We start from the raw sequence: 17,007 nt of genomic DNA, 5'->3' as shown, positions 1-17,007 counted from the left end.
AATAACTTACACGACCGGAGTCTTCCGCAACAAAATATCGGTCATGTACTCGGCCTCCAGTGTATATTGACTTTGAAACTTTTAGCCGTATTACACGCAAAACCATGTAGTACTACGAAGGCCAGACAACGTATATAAAAGTAGGCATGTAGTAGATAAAACCGCCGCCGCATTTCTAAGCGATTTATCTGTTATTAGGAAATTAACTCCGATTCTTCCAAACCGAAATTACGATCCCCAGATAACGAAAGAAAATTGGCAATTTTAACTGAAAGAAAGTTTCCACCCCAACGGATGTGTAACTAAAAGAAATATTGCGAATGTATTCCCTATTGTGAACATGCTGATACGACCCTCGTGAGCCGGCTAATTTATTTTTTCTCCGTTACCTCGTACGGCTAGGGGGTACACATTCCCTCGAAACAAGAACGTGCCGAAATGCGAAATCTTTGCAACAATAAATACGTTTCAAAACTCCAATTACGAGTTTGTGGGTGGTTTTATTTGGCTCATTGTAATGTAGCTAAAAACTGAATTTGTTGCCCTCGAAACACGCATTTTTAAAAAATTCATTCTTACAAAATAATGCCCTCCTTTTTGGGGTCCGAAGAAGACTGTGGAACCTTTATATTAGTTTTTCTATTAAAGATATTATATTTGAGACAATAAGAGCTTTGAGCTGGCAAGTTTTGATTCCATTTGACTGATCGGACTTTATTAAAATTAAAGACACATACAATTTTTATGTTAAATAGGTGTGATAATTCTGAACCGCCGAATCGTTGCAGATGATAAGAAGCATTTATTTTAACGATTACAACTTAGAAGGAGTTTAACTTCTGAATTGTACATACCCGATAAAACGCTATAATATGTATTTTATAAAGCTGCCAACAAAAACATTTAAAGTCTTATTATTAACGTAAACAATCTCAAAATATGCAAATGGTATCTTGGAACACCGTGAACGGATAGGTAAGATATTTAATAAGCCTCGCACATTAGCATAAACGGAATTGCGTAAGCTCAGAATACAAACATTGTTAACTTGTTATTTCGAGCTGAATTAAAGGTTACTCAAATAGCCGCGGTGCCGCGGTGGTCTGAAGGAAGTTCGACGTAGTAGCCCCGCGTGGGCGGATCTTGAAACTGAATAATTCAGACTTTGGTCAACGTTTTCGCAACTTTACACATACGAAAAATTACTTACGGACTAACTAATCGACTCTGCTTGATAAACGAGTACCAAGATCGTATTTCTATAACCTTCTGAAGGTTGCTTCTAAACACCTAGTGTCAAACCAGTAGAACTTTTATTACACATTACAGCTTGAGTGTAGTTGAAGCCTAATGCCTACTCTACCTACTCTAGTAAAGAAGTCAGATATTTGGGTATTTAAATGAAATAAACCCATTAGTTTTATTAATATCACAAATTATCGCAGCAGGCAAAGAAAGAAAGTGGTTTATAAAGTGTTTTTGAAGCAATATAAATATACTCAGTACTTAAAACATAGATACCTCGCGATTCCGTGTCACTTTTATCGAACAAATATTTCAGAGAAAACACAATTTGTTATAATTTTAATCATTGTAGTTTGTTTAAGAAAACTTAACTTAAATACACACTAAATTCTTAATAATAGCAAGAAATTAAAATTTTTATATTTTGCTCTTATTTTATAACAGTCAGATGTTTCGAAAATAGGCTATAATATTACATTTTATGTCAGACATTTTGACAGCCGTCAAATTAAATGCCATCAAAAACATTCTGTAAAAACCTCAAGTCTCGCCGTAAAAAGTTGTGAGATCTATATAATACCAAGTCGATTAATCTATTTAGTCTCTACTTAAAGGACCTTCTGTCTTAAGTTATTACGTATGTTATTATCATGCCAATTTAAAAAAAATACCTCTAAAACAAATTGACCGACCTGGCCATCGCATGATTTGATTATTAGTATGTATCACACTACACAGCACAACAAGAAGTTAATGCTCCTGAAATATTAATAATGGCGAATTTGTGTTTTCTTGCGATGACCAAGTCGATCTATTTGTTTTAAAGGTATTTTTTTAAAATTGGCATGATAATAACATACGTAATAACTTAAGACAGAAGGTCCTTTAAGTAGAGACTAAATAGATTAATCGACTTGGTATTATATAGATCTCACAACTTTTTACGGCGAGACTTGAGGTTTTTACAGAATGTTTTTGATGGCATCTCACTTCTTTTTGTAGAGCGAACATAAGTCCAATTTGTATGGAAAGACGTTTTTTTTCATAATTCAACATATTTTCTTATGGGAATGTTGTTCAGTTTCATGGGCTAAACACCCTTACCCACCCTTTACCCCCTCCCGTTATGCCTCATATAGTAGGTACCTATTTACACCTATTTATTTTATTTTCTACTGTATAATAATTCATTAACTGCAAATGTAACCTTGTAATCTTATACATTAATGTGGGATTACAAAGTTATTGTTACAGTTGGTGTATTTAGAAAACTGGACCGAAATTAGAAAATATTAAATTTTTCCCATGATTAAGACACTAAACCCTATTCGTATTCTAAATTTTAAGCTTCTTAGTCTGCTAGAAGTACCTTAGACTTTTGATGATCGGTGAGTCAGTGAGTCAGTGAGTCAGTGAATCAGTGAGTGACAAAATTCAAAATTTTAACAAGTTGTCATTCTTAAACTACTGGTTCAAATTGACTGAAATTTTAAATATACCGTGTTTATACAGTGACTGATTAGTTGCTGAAAATCCAGGCTTCTTGTTTTATCCACAACGAAATTATAGGGGTGTCAAAAATAGCCCGAATTGCTTCGAGAAAAGGATGTTACGGCCGTGCCGCTTTTTTTTTGCTCGACTTGCGGGGGCACTTCCGTGCCCCCAGATATCAATATAGCTCAAAGTAATCAAAACAAATTCGAAACTTTAAATTGTTATTTCAAATCTGTCAAGTCTAACGTTACTATTTTCTAGAGTTTCTCCAACAAATGGGAAGATTACTTAGAAGATAGAAATCAATTTTACTTGAAGAGTGAGCTTAGCTTTTTTTTTCAATTTCTCGGGGATGTACTCAAGCCTTCCAATCCCAGTGGGCCAGTCAAGATGTAATTTCGGGATGGATTGCCTCTATTCCTACGTTGTGTACGAAGCTCAAAATCTGGGACAATACCGGTGTTGAGACTTTATCGTTACTTGTAAAATATGTACCTTCATGTATGTTGGATTGTGATTTTCTTGTGAAACGAAGTGAATAATAGTATTAGGACACCTATTTTTTATAATTATTTAAGTAAAAACTACGTACGGCGTAAGTTTAGGAATAAAACCAACAAAAAGCATATTTCTGTAAGAATAATTTGAATATTTATTATAATGTTCAAGTGTATTAAAAACAACAACACATTCATTAGACAAAGTATGTTCCAACGTGAAATGAATTCCGTCCCAAATTTTAATAAAACCAAACATGAATACCGAAGTAGGACGACCTCACAACTTCAGCATGCATGATACAATTAACGCCCGCGGCATTCTTTCCCTAGAGAATGAAGGCGAACTCGTATACAGCCTTTCCTATCGTAGGTAAGTACCGCAAGAGCCCAACGTTGACACGATCAATCACGGCGTCCCGGGGAATATGTAAATTTGTTTTGAAAAAGTTACGCGGCCAATCTACGGTATCCTTCAGTCAGTGGATTAGAGTAGGACGGCACTATGCGGATTTAAAAAGGCTTTGGTAACAAAATGGCTTGGTCGTGGACCCGCAATCAGCCTTCACTCATTTATCTTCATCTCGTTGCTTGTAATTTTATAATGTTTATCGTGGAATAATTTTATAGCCTCCTAATGGGTTCGTGCTTTTAAATATCTTGGACTAAATGAACTAGCTATTTTCTTTTATTACCAATAAGCGGCACTTTTAAAGTTACGTGTACAAAAAAATATAGCCGCAATTTAAAACCACGGTCGACATAATTATATTGGTGTTCTGAGAAATGTGGTTTCGCCAGCATGATCCAGTACAAGAGTCAGTAATACTATTTTATCTGACGTTTAATCCAAATCTTAGCCGTACCTTGACAAACAAAACAGACTCCATTGAATATAAACACGGAAAAATTATGTTGTTACATGTTATGATGGAGAAAACTTCGCTAGAATAAAATTCACAGTCAAAAATGTTGATTAATTAGCTCGATCTCTTTACCGAAACGATTTACAACTACAATAGAAATACTGGCAGCTAAGAAAATGAAAGTCATATAAACACAATCTTGCTCTAATTTTCTGTATACTTGCGTTCAAATAAGTTAATTAGTATTAATGAATACGACGCCTACTACCATTGTCATGAAGTATGTCTTCTACGAATACATTTAATTTGAATAAAGTATCTACTAAAATGACTCAAAATAGATATTTTTTGTAAAGTGTTTATACTCCGGCACGGTCTAATCAAAATGTTGACGCTCTTTGTTGTCTAATTACTTTCAGGATTCGCGAGAATATTTTTCTTTATAATTCATTCACCTTTCATTTCACTATGGATTTCCACGAATTGCCGGATGTTGTTGTTAGGTCCGCGTTCCTGATTCTATATAAAAATATTCGTAAAAATACATGTTGCTATGAGCTATGTGGCACAAAAAATGTTCATGGGGTACGGTACAAATGGATTTCAAAAATGCTGTAGGTATAGATTAAATCTTACTTATTCTTTATCCGGACGATAGACTACAATATACATTTTATCGAGTATAAAAATTGTAATTCCCCCTTTTTCAGCATTTATATAGATACCTTATATTTCCGCAATAGCATCAGTATTCAGTACTATTCAGTAGTGTTTCAAGACTTTAGCAGGTCATTCAAAGTCCGTTTACTGCGAAGGACGTCCGGACCCAACACTACGATTATTCTGCGGTCAATGTTTGAGGACCGCGTCCTTAGACGTTGTTATCAGTTCTTCAGTAATCTAACTACTCTAAGGGCGCATTCATAGGCACGTTCATTTACAAACCCTAGAACAAAATACAAAAAAATGCCTGGCTTATGAGAAGGAGTAGTGAATGAAACTGGTGGTCTTAGTTGTAAATTACCACGGCATTCTCTACCAGTCAACCATTGACTTAATATAAACAACTTGATTAATTACGAACATTCAAAATGATAATATCGAACTTCGATCGTCAAAAATTGATTTTAAAAAAGGTTAAGAAAGTCGTCAAGAACTTAAATAGTTCTTGACGACGCGAAAACCTTACAGAGCTGATCAAGCTTTCCAAACATTCCTCTAACTAAAGGAACTCCTATTAAAAGTTAAAGTATTTTATGAAGTCCTCAAACATACATCTAACATCACTATAACACAACTCACGTACAGTAATCATCTCTAATAGTGAAGAGAAACAATCAAGTGTTAGTGATTCCACCAGCGTACAGTCATAAAGTTCAACTTGTGACAACTATTGCACTTCATACATACTAACATTTGCATGGATAATGCTAAGCCCCTTCGTATAAGCTCCCTATTACACGTAATTAACGGGAATAGGATCCGGTGATAATCCCTTTTGTTACGAATATTAGATGTGTAGTAATTATTAGTAGGTATTACTACGTATACATACAGTGTACACTTGCAATCAAACTAATTGTAAAGGGTAAGTACCTGTACACATATGATGAGTTATGTAAATGTGAAAAAAGAACCTATAACATGATACCCTTTGTTAAAATTGATTGACAGCCTTTCAAGCTTCTGACTACTGTTAACGACTGTCAAAGATCTTTGAAAATGACAGCCGGGATCCACAATTTAACGCGCCTTCCGAAACACGGAGGAACTCGAGGTCACCCACCTACAAAACAACCTCGGCATGCGTAGCTTAACCTCAGAGATCAAGTTTCCTTAAACATTTCATAATGGAAATCCGATAAGTACCAACATACTTAAAGATATAATGTGGAGTAAGCCGTAGCTGGCGTTGGGCCAGTGATCTGACCTCTGACGCTACTTATGCATAATGGTGATCAGATTTAGTTAGCGTAAGTTGAACATGTAGCCACTGTCTTAAAATGTCGAAGAGAGAGAGTAGAAAGTTTTATCTTATGTAAAGAAAATATTTAAACCTCTTTATCATGAAAAATTTCAATCACTATCGATACACCTAAAGGATTTTTTTCTAAATAAATGTACTAGACTAACACAAATATTGTACTAACATTCCGTCAACTCGGTTGGTTGGAACTAGAATACACAACGTGACATATCCACGTGGGCAGTATAAAAAAATAACAGTCTTCTTGAATAAACACCAATTCCGGCCGATCAAATTCACTCAGAGAACTAGACAGTATCGTGCGATATTCGGTGCGAAACACAAATATACCGAGATGTTTATTTTTACTGCGAACTAACAATAAATGGGAAGTGTTCTATCCTTTTGTTCCACTCGAGGGGATTTTCGGCCTGCCTGCCAGACAAGTTTTCAGCCTATTGAATGCTTTCCAAATAGACTAAAATATTCCACGGCTCTGAATGACTTCAATAGCTCTTTTACCGAATATTTCAGTACGTTTTAAAAGTTTATTGTGAATCATAATTTACCTACCTAGACTCTCAAAAGGTAAATTCAAATATAAGAATAGAAGCGAAAATATTAGAGCGAAATCTATTTGCGATATGTTGAAAGGAGTCTGATCCAGGCCCTCACAGTGTCGGGCACGTGTCTGTAAAAGCTTACAGTACCATTGACAAGGAGATACGACTAGAAATTGCGAATATATCGGCACTTCACGTTTACATTGTCGTCGCCATATGAAAATCAGTACAACAGACGCCCACATGTACAGTTTATTGTCTCGAATATCTCACCAATAACACGTAGCGAGTATTCCTCCTTCATATCATACTTTACAATTTTATTAATCAACGTGCTTTTATCAGGCGCGTTGAAAAGAAGTGGTTTACTGGAGTGGAGCCCAGTTAATACTTAGTTAAGGAACTATGCGCGATAGCCGACCGACCTCTCTTGTGCTCTAAATTGATTCCGTGCTCGTTGGTGGCCCTTTGTTATCGGCAATAGGTAATGGAGCTCAGCTTACACAACGCGCACAATGAATATTCCAGACGTAATTTAATTTTCTATAGCTACTGCTTGCATTACGGAATTGTTGTTCCAAACAAATACCTACTGTTTTGGGTCAAAGTTACCTTTATCAAAAGCGTGAACATTGTGAACAATTTCATTTCTGTAAACAATGTGAAAACTTTTTTGCAGCTAGGTATTGTTCGTGCAAATCCATTGTCGAATTTTACGGATTCGCCGCATGCAGATTAAGCGCCAGTATTAAAAGGTCACAAAAAAATAGAATTCTAACTATACCGGTAAAATTCAATCAAAATTTCACGTGAAATGACCGAGCACAGTGGATTTCAATTCGGGGACCGCACGGGCGAATCGTTTTTCAAGATCGGAACCCATTTAAACCACAATACCGGTAATCGGGTGGTAGCAATTCCAGTCAAAATTACGTTCCAACCGCTTTTCCGACCAGTCACTTCAACAGGAGTGGTTTGTTATATTTAAAATTGATTTATTGTAGGTACGTAATATTGGGTGCGATGTTGGCTGAGCTAAAAATAAAGCACTTTGTCATTTCCTGTGGGTGTCGTAAGAGGTCAATAGGATTATGTCAATGTATAGGCAGAGAGCTCGAGTTCAGTCGTCGTGACTAAGTACTGATAGCTCGCAGCTCCGATTTGCGTGCCACGGTGAATGATTATGGTAATATAGGACCGACCATTGTAATTATCTATGGTGGCAGGTTTATGTCCGATAGTAAATTTACTGACTGTAATGGTGATTACTGATTAGAAATGCTTTTCGAAAAATAGATTTGAAAAAAAATGCATTTTGTTTACTGATAAATAGAACAGAAAAAGCAGGTGTGTGAGTACCTTCTTAGTAGTTGAGTTGACACAAGTAAAACATGTCTGGAATGTAGTGAATCAATGGAGGACTCGATACTGATAACTTAAAACATCATATTACCTTTTTCTGAAATGTTTCACATCTCAAAATCAAATATTATATTCGGGAAAATATAATACGCAAATAACTCCCAAACATTTATTTAACCATATTACACGACACATTACATCCCCAATCCAATACACGAACAAACGTGAGAATACCTCAAAGATGACAATAAAACATCCCATAACACCGAGCCGGGTTGAGTCGACCCATTAAAAACACGTTATTCAGTAAATCGAATGATAAATAAGCTGCAAAAAGATGGAATCTTTTATCTGTGCCGCGAACGTTGTCATTGGAGAATGAGATAGGCGGCTGGCGTTATAGCCGAGGTGGAAAAATCATGCTGGAACCACCGGCTCCTCAAAATAAAATCTCCGCCTCACGCCCCAGTTCCCCGGAAAGATTCGCCATTCATTCCTTCCATATGTGTTTACGGAATGCGGAAGTATTCGTATGAAGCTATCTTTCTTCCATTTTCGCCTTTGTCGTTTATCCAAATAATATACAAACATATTTTGTTTGCTTCTTAAAATTTTCTGAGAAAGCTGGCTTGATTTGTGGAATGCTATTTTTGTATTTATGATTACTCGATTATAAGACACAGGCGAATAAGTGCTTTTAAACATTTTGGATAACAATCTACTCCAATACGATAATATAACACACTGAGCTTTGGACTGAACACACAGAACGTCGAAAGTCTAAAGTATTTTCTGCTGATTTTACCTTAGCGTTGTACAAAAAATCCCGAGAAAGCATTTCTATGCATGCTACGTTGCTCGGTTCACTTTTTTGTTAACTGCAGGTTATAATTATTGCAAATATACCTGTCAACGACCTGAAACTACCACGAGATTACGATCGAAAATAGTACTAGCAGTATAACGTATCGTATCGCGTTCTAATGTTTGATTACTTTATTGTTTTAAAACAGCAGACGCGAATCTGTTTATATGCGAGTATGTATATTAAAGTAGGTTAAAATGTTTCGCGATCACATCTTTGATCCAAGGACATCCATATCTATAAACGTACGATAAATTCCAAGTACTTTTTAAGCATAGCCTTCAAGTTCTAGTGGCACTTATTCAGATAGTTTGGACTACTGTCACGGACGATTTCAGATACACATTTTACGAGTAGATACACAACGCTTTACGATCACAACGCGGCCTAATCAAGTGACTTCGATGGTAATCACAAGCGGTCTCTACCTATAAAGATAGGGAGTAAAATCGTCGTAGGAAATAGATTTCCAAGCCTGCGTCCAAAGTACTTGAACGTAACTAGTAAATGAGAATGAATCGACAATGAATTGATTATTTAAATATATACAGCCCACATTTTGTTTGACAACAAAAGTCAATTATACGCACCGGAAAATTTAGATGTGTTTATTTAACAGTAGTATTAAAAATTGAAAAGCTCAAATAATTATATCAAATTCTGTATTTCAGCGGATTATAATTATGTCAGTGTTTTATTATCTAAATACCCAAATTACTGCCAAAGAAATGCGTTATAAATTACCCTGTCTAGTCTAGTTTGTAACAAAGAAAATATTCGTAAATAAAATACGAAATTAAGGTCCACAATTTGAACAAATTATTTCTTCGCCGACAATCATGACTGATTCCCTAAGATTACCTACCTCGGCGACCTCTATTAGTATCAACAAAAAATAATTTGTCGACGTAATAATTTGGTGTTACAGGGCTAACTAAGGGTGCGGTTTCATAGCAAAAAAGGTTTCATAGCAATTTTTTGAACATTTTCATAGGCACTGAAAAATTTTCTTGGCGGATCAACAGCGTGACTATATAGCAGAAGATAGCGATAGAGAACCTCTTATAAAGATAGTCATACTTAGTTAACATATGTATACATATCTGATAGACATCTAGTGTGAAATGTATCTTTCCAATAATTGTAAAATATACTGTCATATTTACAGTTGTTCGAAAGATTTGTTCTGACGTATACGCAAGCCCACAACGTTTACACTTTCTTTGTTACATTAGTTTAGTTATGTTATTCTAAACTTGAACATCGAGGTAAAGACACATTGATAATTCAGTTTTTATATAAGATATTTCCTCTAGATTTAAGATCCGTTTCCGTGTGAACACAGGTTAGCCCTTAGTAGTATCGGTCGGACACGACGACCGACGACCGACGACCGACGGAAATAACCCGCGGCGATGAATTCCGTCGTCTGCAACGCAATAAGACCCAAGGAAATACCGACCTCCATATATCCTAAATGTAGCCATATGGAAAATGTTATTAAATATGTGACAAACATTTTTCCGTTACACTGAATCAGTACGTGAATTACAGATATCTTATTATATTAACACTTAGGTATTTGGTTTTGTTACGTGATCCCTCTCATTGTATTGAAAAAAGTGGTATTTAGTAACTCAGCGCTTTAGTTTACTACATAGATAAGAAAAGAAAATTATAGAATGCAATTGCAAAAAAGATAGTTTACAACCTGGATTATCAAACAATATCATCAGCCTAGCCTTTCTTACAACAATGTTGGAATCTTCTAGTCTCACCGAGTGTAGCTGAATACCTGTATTTTACATGGAGTGACTCCACAACCCAATAAATAACAAGCATAGAATCTTGAGAAACATTTTTATCTACGAAAAATAATAAGTATTTCTTGCTTCGCAAACGAAGTTGCGGCTAAAAGCAAGTGCATATTTAAACCACAATGTTTAAGGAAACAAGTAAAAGTAGTAGGTACTGTCGAATTAAAATAATGAACAAACGCTTCTGAATGAATCAGTATAAACAATGTTTATAATACAATGAACTCTTACGAAACGCTTCGTCCAACGGCCTAGTTTATTTGTTTTACTTACAAACTATTTGAATTTTAGATTACTTCGTATCCTATATAATCTTGTGTACACAGTACTGGGTATCAGTTTGTGTTCTAAAGTGTTTAGAAAAACTTGTATTAGAAAGTTTTTTTTAGTACATAAAGATTAAGGTAGGTGGCAAGTAAAAGTATCAAAGTTAATTACTAAGTAATCATTAATTAGTAATTTTCTAGTATCTAATAAGAAGTCATATTGTAATCAAACATCCAGTTTCAATAATAAGTATAAGTTTGTGTTATCCACGATAGCGGCTATTCTATCATTATCCATACCTAGATGAACGCACAATATTTTCAAAAGAGCCCAAAAAGTTTCCCGGAGTAAATCTAAGCAGCTATCAGGTTAAAATCAGATTGGTGTGCTTTTTCTTTTACATTCTTCCGGTTCTTTAAAATAATACTTAGAATAAGTATTTGTTTCAATCATAACTCTTTTTTACTGTCAAATTAATTTATCACCCTTATTAAATGTTAACATTAATTGGTTCACGTCCAGTTGCCAACTTAACAGACTTTCTTAACTTAAAATTGGGCCATCAAATGCATCTGCTGTTTTAGACAAGTGCAATTATTGTACTTAACGAGTTTTAGAGTTAACCAAAGATTAAATCTTTTAGAAAAATGATTTATTGTAAAAATGTCATAGAGCCACAATTATTTAAATACATTTTAATTAGTTTGCTAACAAAGTAAGCTGATTTACCGTATTTTATAGTCTACAAAATAAATACCTATTATTGATTCGTAGTAATTATGAGGCGTGCTGTATAATCACGAATTCTGATAACTGATTTATTCAATATTAACTTAAAATAAAACATAAACAATTCGTGTTAAATACTCGCTGTACTCTGAATTGAAAATCACGGGAATCCGTTGAAGTAGTTGGAAAACATTAATTGGGATCTATTCGATAGGATTGTGAGTTCAACAGCTGTTTATTTTACAGACGATGCCACCTCAAGTGGACCCTACTCCGAGCGGAGTTCTCTTTGAGTCTGACACTCAGACCTCGGATCTCGGCTTAGCCAAAGATGTCTCAGTATTGAAGAACGCAAGCCCTAGGAAACATGAATATGTTTGGTTCAACATTTTCTGGTTTTTGTACCTCCATATTGGATCGTTGTATGGATTGTATCTAGTCTTCACTTCTGCTAAATGGCAGACTAATGTATTCGGTAAGTCGTTATTTATGTGTAGCATATCACTGCATTTTTACATATTATATTGGAATAAAAATAGTTTATAAAACTCTTACCTGTTATTCACAAACTATCCTTGCTAATGTGTAATGTAACTTTCAGCATTCGCCGTCCATCTTATGTGCGCTATAGGAATAGGCGCAGGATCTCACCGTCTTTGGACACACAGAAGTTTCAAAGCTCGCACCCCTCTCCGCGTTGTCTTAATGCTTTGGCAAACGATGGGCTTCCAGGTAACACCGTATACCCCTACAAAGAATAATTTAACAAGCTTTTTACGCAGTGCCGAAGGTTTTTTTTCGTAACTTTCAAAAAGTTTCGTACACGTACAGAAATTATTTTCTCATTTCTCTGAGGGCCTTGGTATATTTTCATCACAATGAGTTCAACTACGGCTGGCTTTGTTTTATTAAACTTTTATTTAAGCCTTGTACGCTCACTGGTAAAATATAAATATAACTTTGTGTTTTGGAAATTTTCATAAAATTGTAAACAATTTCAACATAAAAACGGTAAATCATTAAAATATGTTTTAGCAGTACTATTAATTTACGAGTAGCATTCGATAGGATGATAAATTTTTGTTCATTTTGATAACACAATATTATACATTTTGGTAATCCCCAGCCATTGCCTGATTTAATTAATGTTAAAGCCCAAATCATAAGTAATCCCATGTATTTATTGCCATATAACATACTACTAACATATCATACATATTTAAACATAGTTCAATCAACCCAATTAATTCTAACTAAACCGCATATTGTCGTAGGATTGCATATTCGAATGGGCACGCGATCACCGCACACACCACAAGTATGCGGACACAGACGCTGACCCTCACAATGCTGAACGAGGATTGTTCTTCTCTCACATGGGCTGGCTTTGCGTCAAGAAGAGTCCTGAAGTTGTTGAAGGCGGGAAACGCCTTGATCTCTCTGATTTATACGCGGACCCCGTCGTTATGTTCCAGAAAAAGTAAGTTTTATTTTTTTAATGTATTTTTTTATTAATTGGCTGTTCACTCATTTTAATTCTAATTGGTTCTCGGAACATGCGCTGAATGGAAATAATGATTAAAAAACGGTTCCAATAACAACAAATACAAATATATTTTTAGTTTATCTCTGGTAAATATTTTATCGTTCAGAGCGATTTAATTTTTCCAGCTACATTTTAATGCTGACGGGTTTTAATAAAATTAATGGATGAAAAGGGAATGAAGAGACTGCGGTCAAAAACATTAAATTTTAATTAAAATTTACTCTACCATTATGACCGAGTAAGTCATCAGTGCACATTACTGCACTTGTTGAATTGTAAAAGCGTTAATAAGTATTCAGGTCAAAAGATTTACGTGATATTTTAATTATAGTATTATGTGTGAAAATAATGGTACTTACAACCCAAATAATAAACATAATGGTTTTTGCTGTAACGTTACAAAAAGTTTACTCTTTTATTTATGTTTGATACACTTTTAAAGTAAACCACAGAAGATCAAGCTTTCAGACCTCTACATTTTTCATACAGGAAAATGTCATACAAATATTTTCAACATTTTATCGAAGACTTAAAGCAATTCCTAGTAATTCCGTTAAAAGTCGAGCCATAAGTTTCAAACAACACTAGTCGTCGCCTCTGTCTCCGATATATTTATTCTTTTTACAAAAGCCGCGCTATCGTAGAGGGTATTAAAAGAAAAAGCTAAACATGTTTTGTTAAACCTTTGTATGTCTTTTAACCAAAGTTAAACAAAGAAATACGACTTTTGTAAACCGTACGCTGTGTGCCAACAGTTAAACGTTAAATAACATTTATTTTCCTGCACAGTTTTTGTTCGGAGACACGGAGATTTTCATTGTAGCTCGTATTTTAACGGACGTTAGGCTGCCAGTATTATGAAGTGCGAAATAAAGTTGATGTCGACATAAATTTAAAGTTGTTTTTAAGTTGATAGTCCGTTTGGGTTAATGATTTTGTTCACAAGAACTCTACTCTCGTTAGTTTAAAGAGCTGAGTTTGTTTTAACGTGTTTTGTATTGTTATTTTGTGTTAGGGCTTAGTTTAGCTGCCGTGTTTAGACTTACTGGTATTTTATTTATTTAACAAAATGCTGGAATATGTCAACGTTGTGACAGAACTTAGTAAACTTAGGGTCAAATAAAACTTACTTAATCTTATGTACTTTTGCTCATACTCATTTGAAATATTAGAATCTCCAAATTATATTTAACTTGAATTACTACATATATTTACTTGTACTTTACTATATTTTATTTAAAACAACGTATATAGTAAAATTATTCGAAATCTTTCTACTCTTCTAACAAATAAATTTTCCTCAGGCACTACATGAAGATGATGCCAATTCTATGCTTCGTGCTACCGACAATAATTCCAGTATACTTCTGGAACGAGACCTGGCTGAACGCTTTCTTCATTCCCACTATACTGCGGTACACTTGCGGCATCAACGTTGTATGGAGTGTTAACAGTTTTGCACACACCTTTGGATACAGGCCTTATGACAAGTAAGATTGATCTTTCCTTTTTTGTTTATTTGGCAAGTTATACAGTGTCTATTCGCAGCTTGGGATGGTCGACTGATTAATAAATTTATAGGTAGGTAGGAACATTTAATACAGAAACTTTGGGTATTGTCTAAAAATTTTCGATCTCTACATATTTCAGTGTACCTACGTATTGAACCAAGATCCTACAGTCAACAGATATAATAAATTGCATACTATGTGTTGTTAAAACGAAAATTTAAATGATTTAGATATTAAAGAGCCTAGTAGTGGGAAAAGACAAATATGGCTACTAATGGATCCATTGTAAGAGAAACATTAATACCAAACTTTTATTACTACAAATTGTCCATAAATCACAACACGACATAATATTGCTTGGAATATGTAAACAAAAGAAAAACTAACAGCAACCAGTAATAAATTAAGAAACCATAAACATGTCACTGGCCTTATTGTCTCTGGTTGCAAACTAGGTCAGATTAAAAAAGCAATATGAGGGGTTGTAGGTACACTTTAAATCGATTATCTGAATAATGTTCATGAATAACATATTACAATCAAGTGAGTAGTCTAGTTTAGTACTAATTGATTACAATGTTATTATACCAGGTAAGTCGATTAACGTGAAAGGCGTATGTAGTAAATACACACTCAGATATGGATGGTTCAGCCGGATTAATTAGACAAGGAAGTCACGTCCTAATTGGTTATAAAATAACAAAACTAGTTTAAATTTCATTAAAGTTGAGTACCTAGATACAAGTTGGTACTCGACTATTTAATCAATCAGACCACGTCCTTTGAGACCTCTTAGACAGATCACATTTTCAAATGTAATTAAACTGTCAGTGGCTCCCCTAAGACTACTTTTTTTGCCAGGTCATTGAACCCTCGCGAAAATATTGGAGTGTGGATGATCTGCGTAGAGGGTTTCCATAACTACCACCACACGTTCCCGTGGGACTACAGAGCGACAGAATTGCCGCTGTACAACATGCTCACACCTACGATCATGTTCATCGACCTCATGGCAAAGGTAACGTATCCGTTCGGCCTCCTTTTGACAAAGTATTCTGCGCAAAAATAAATAGGTACGACCCGTGTGCGGTCAGCCTGGAATAAGGATAGCCATGTATTTGAAAAAATATCAGAATTCCTGAACGTGGTATTAACTATATAAAATTAACATTTTATAATTTCTTTAAAAGTTAAAATTTAATCAGTAACTTTTCTTACCCATCACTTAGAGAACCTATAACAAAGCCAATACATACGTAACATAATAGTAGCTACTTTTACGAACTTCGCGTCTCACAAACTCAAACTTTGAGCTTAGTAACTTGCTATTAAACTTTAAAGACGTAAGCCTGACGTTTTGGTACTAAAATATAAAGTCTTAAGTAAAACTTTAACAGTAGCTACGTAACTTAACGGTAACTTTGGTGCTATTCGACGCAAAGACTAATCCGATGGTAACCATTTGCAAAAATATAAAGTAAATTTTTGAGGACTGAATTTCTCGCAATCGAAACACGTAAAACTTAAAGCACCTTATTTCAAAAACATGAGGTCTACAAATGGTAGAATAGAAAGCAGTATCATTGGCTTGTACTGTAGAATATTTCACTTACTTGGTACTCTTTATTCACTTCTACATTTAGAACGAAATAATGTAGCGGGCACCGACCGCTTGTTACTGGGTCGCCATTGTAATCTTGTTGGTGGCGAGCTGGGCATGGCAGCACTCACTCCTTTTAAAATATATTAAAATACTTTTTAAGCAGAGATATATACAAAACTTAAGATTCTTTTGCAAATATTTTACCTGCCTATTGCATTTTAAAATGCCCGGATTAATATCGAAGCAGTTTGATAAAATTAGAGCAATAAAGTAAGGATTATTACTTTTCTTTCTCAGATTGGACAAGCTTACGACTTAAAATACGTGTCCCCGGAAATAATAAAGCAGCGTGCACACCGCACAGGGGATGGCACGCATCACCTCTGGGGATGGGACGACCCTGAATTCACTGAGAAACTGAAAGCGAAATACGGCGCGGTCAGCCACAGTGGCGACAGAAAACACGCTTAATTTATTTTTCGCCCTCTATTTACTTTTAACGAAGACTGTGTACCTTAGAATTAAGGGTGTAGTAAAGTAGAAAATGTATTTACGCATCTAAATGAAATTTTAATGAAATAAAAAAACGTCAAGGAAATTACGTATTTGAGGTTTTTATTTAAAAGAAATTTTTGTCACGGCTACTCGATTTAAAAAAGTTGTTTTTTTTTTATTA

The 17,007-nt window shown here is 34.8% G+C and overlaps 1 protein-coding gene across 1 annotated transcript; it reads left to right on the top strand.

Annotated features, from left to right (window-relative positions):
- The first annotated feature begins 11,005 nt into the window (after positions 1-11,005).
- On the top strand, positions 11,006-16,934 carry LOC142977545 (acyl-CoA Delta-9 desaturase-like). The gene is made up of 7 exons (XM_076121487.1): positions 11,006-11,079; positions 11,918-12,146; positions 12,273-12,403; positions 12,946-13,151; positions 14,522-14,707; positions 15,590-15,746; positions 16,629-16,934. Exons 2-7 carry the CDS (start codon positions 11,921-11,923, stop codon positions 16,800-16,802), a joined length of 1,080 nt encoding a protein of 359 aa, XP_075977602.1. The 5' UTR covers positions 11,006-11,079; positions 11,918-11,920; the 3' UTR covers positions 16,803-16,934.
- The last annotated feature ends 73 nt before the right edge of the window (positions 16,935-17,007 follow it).

This window comes from Anticarsia gemmatalis, chromosome 13 (assembly GCF_050436995.1).
Source record: "Anticarsia gemmatalis isolate Benzon Research Colony breed Stoneville strain chromosome 13, ilAntGemm2 primary, whole genome shotgun sequence".
NCBI classification, from domain to species: domain Eukaryota; kingdom Metazoa; phylum Arthropoda; class Insecta; order Lepidoptera; family Erebidae; genus Anticarsia; species Anticarsia gemmatalis.
Note: the sequence above shows the minus strand (reverse complement) of the source record. Positions and strands in the feature narration are given on the sequence as shown.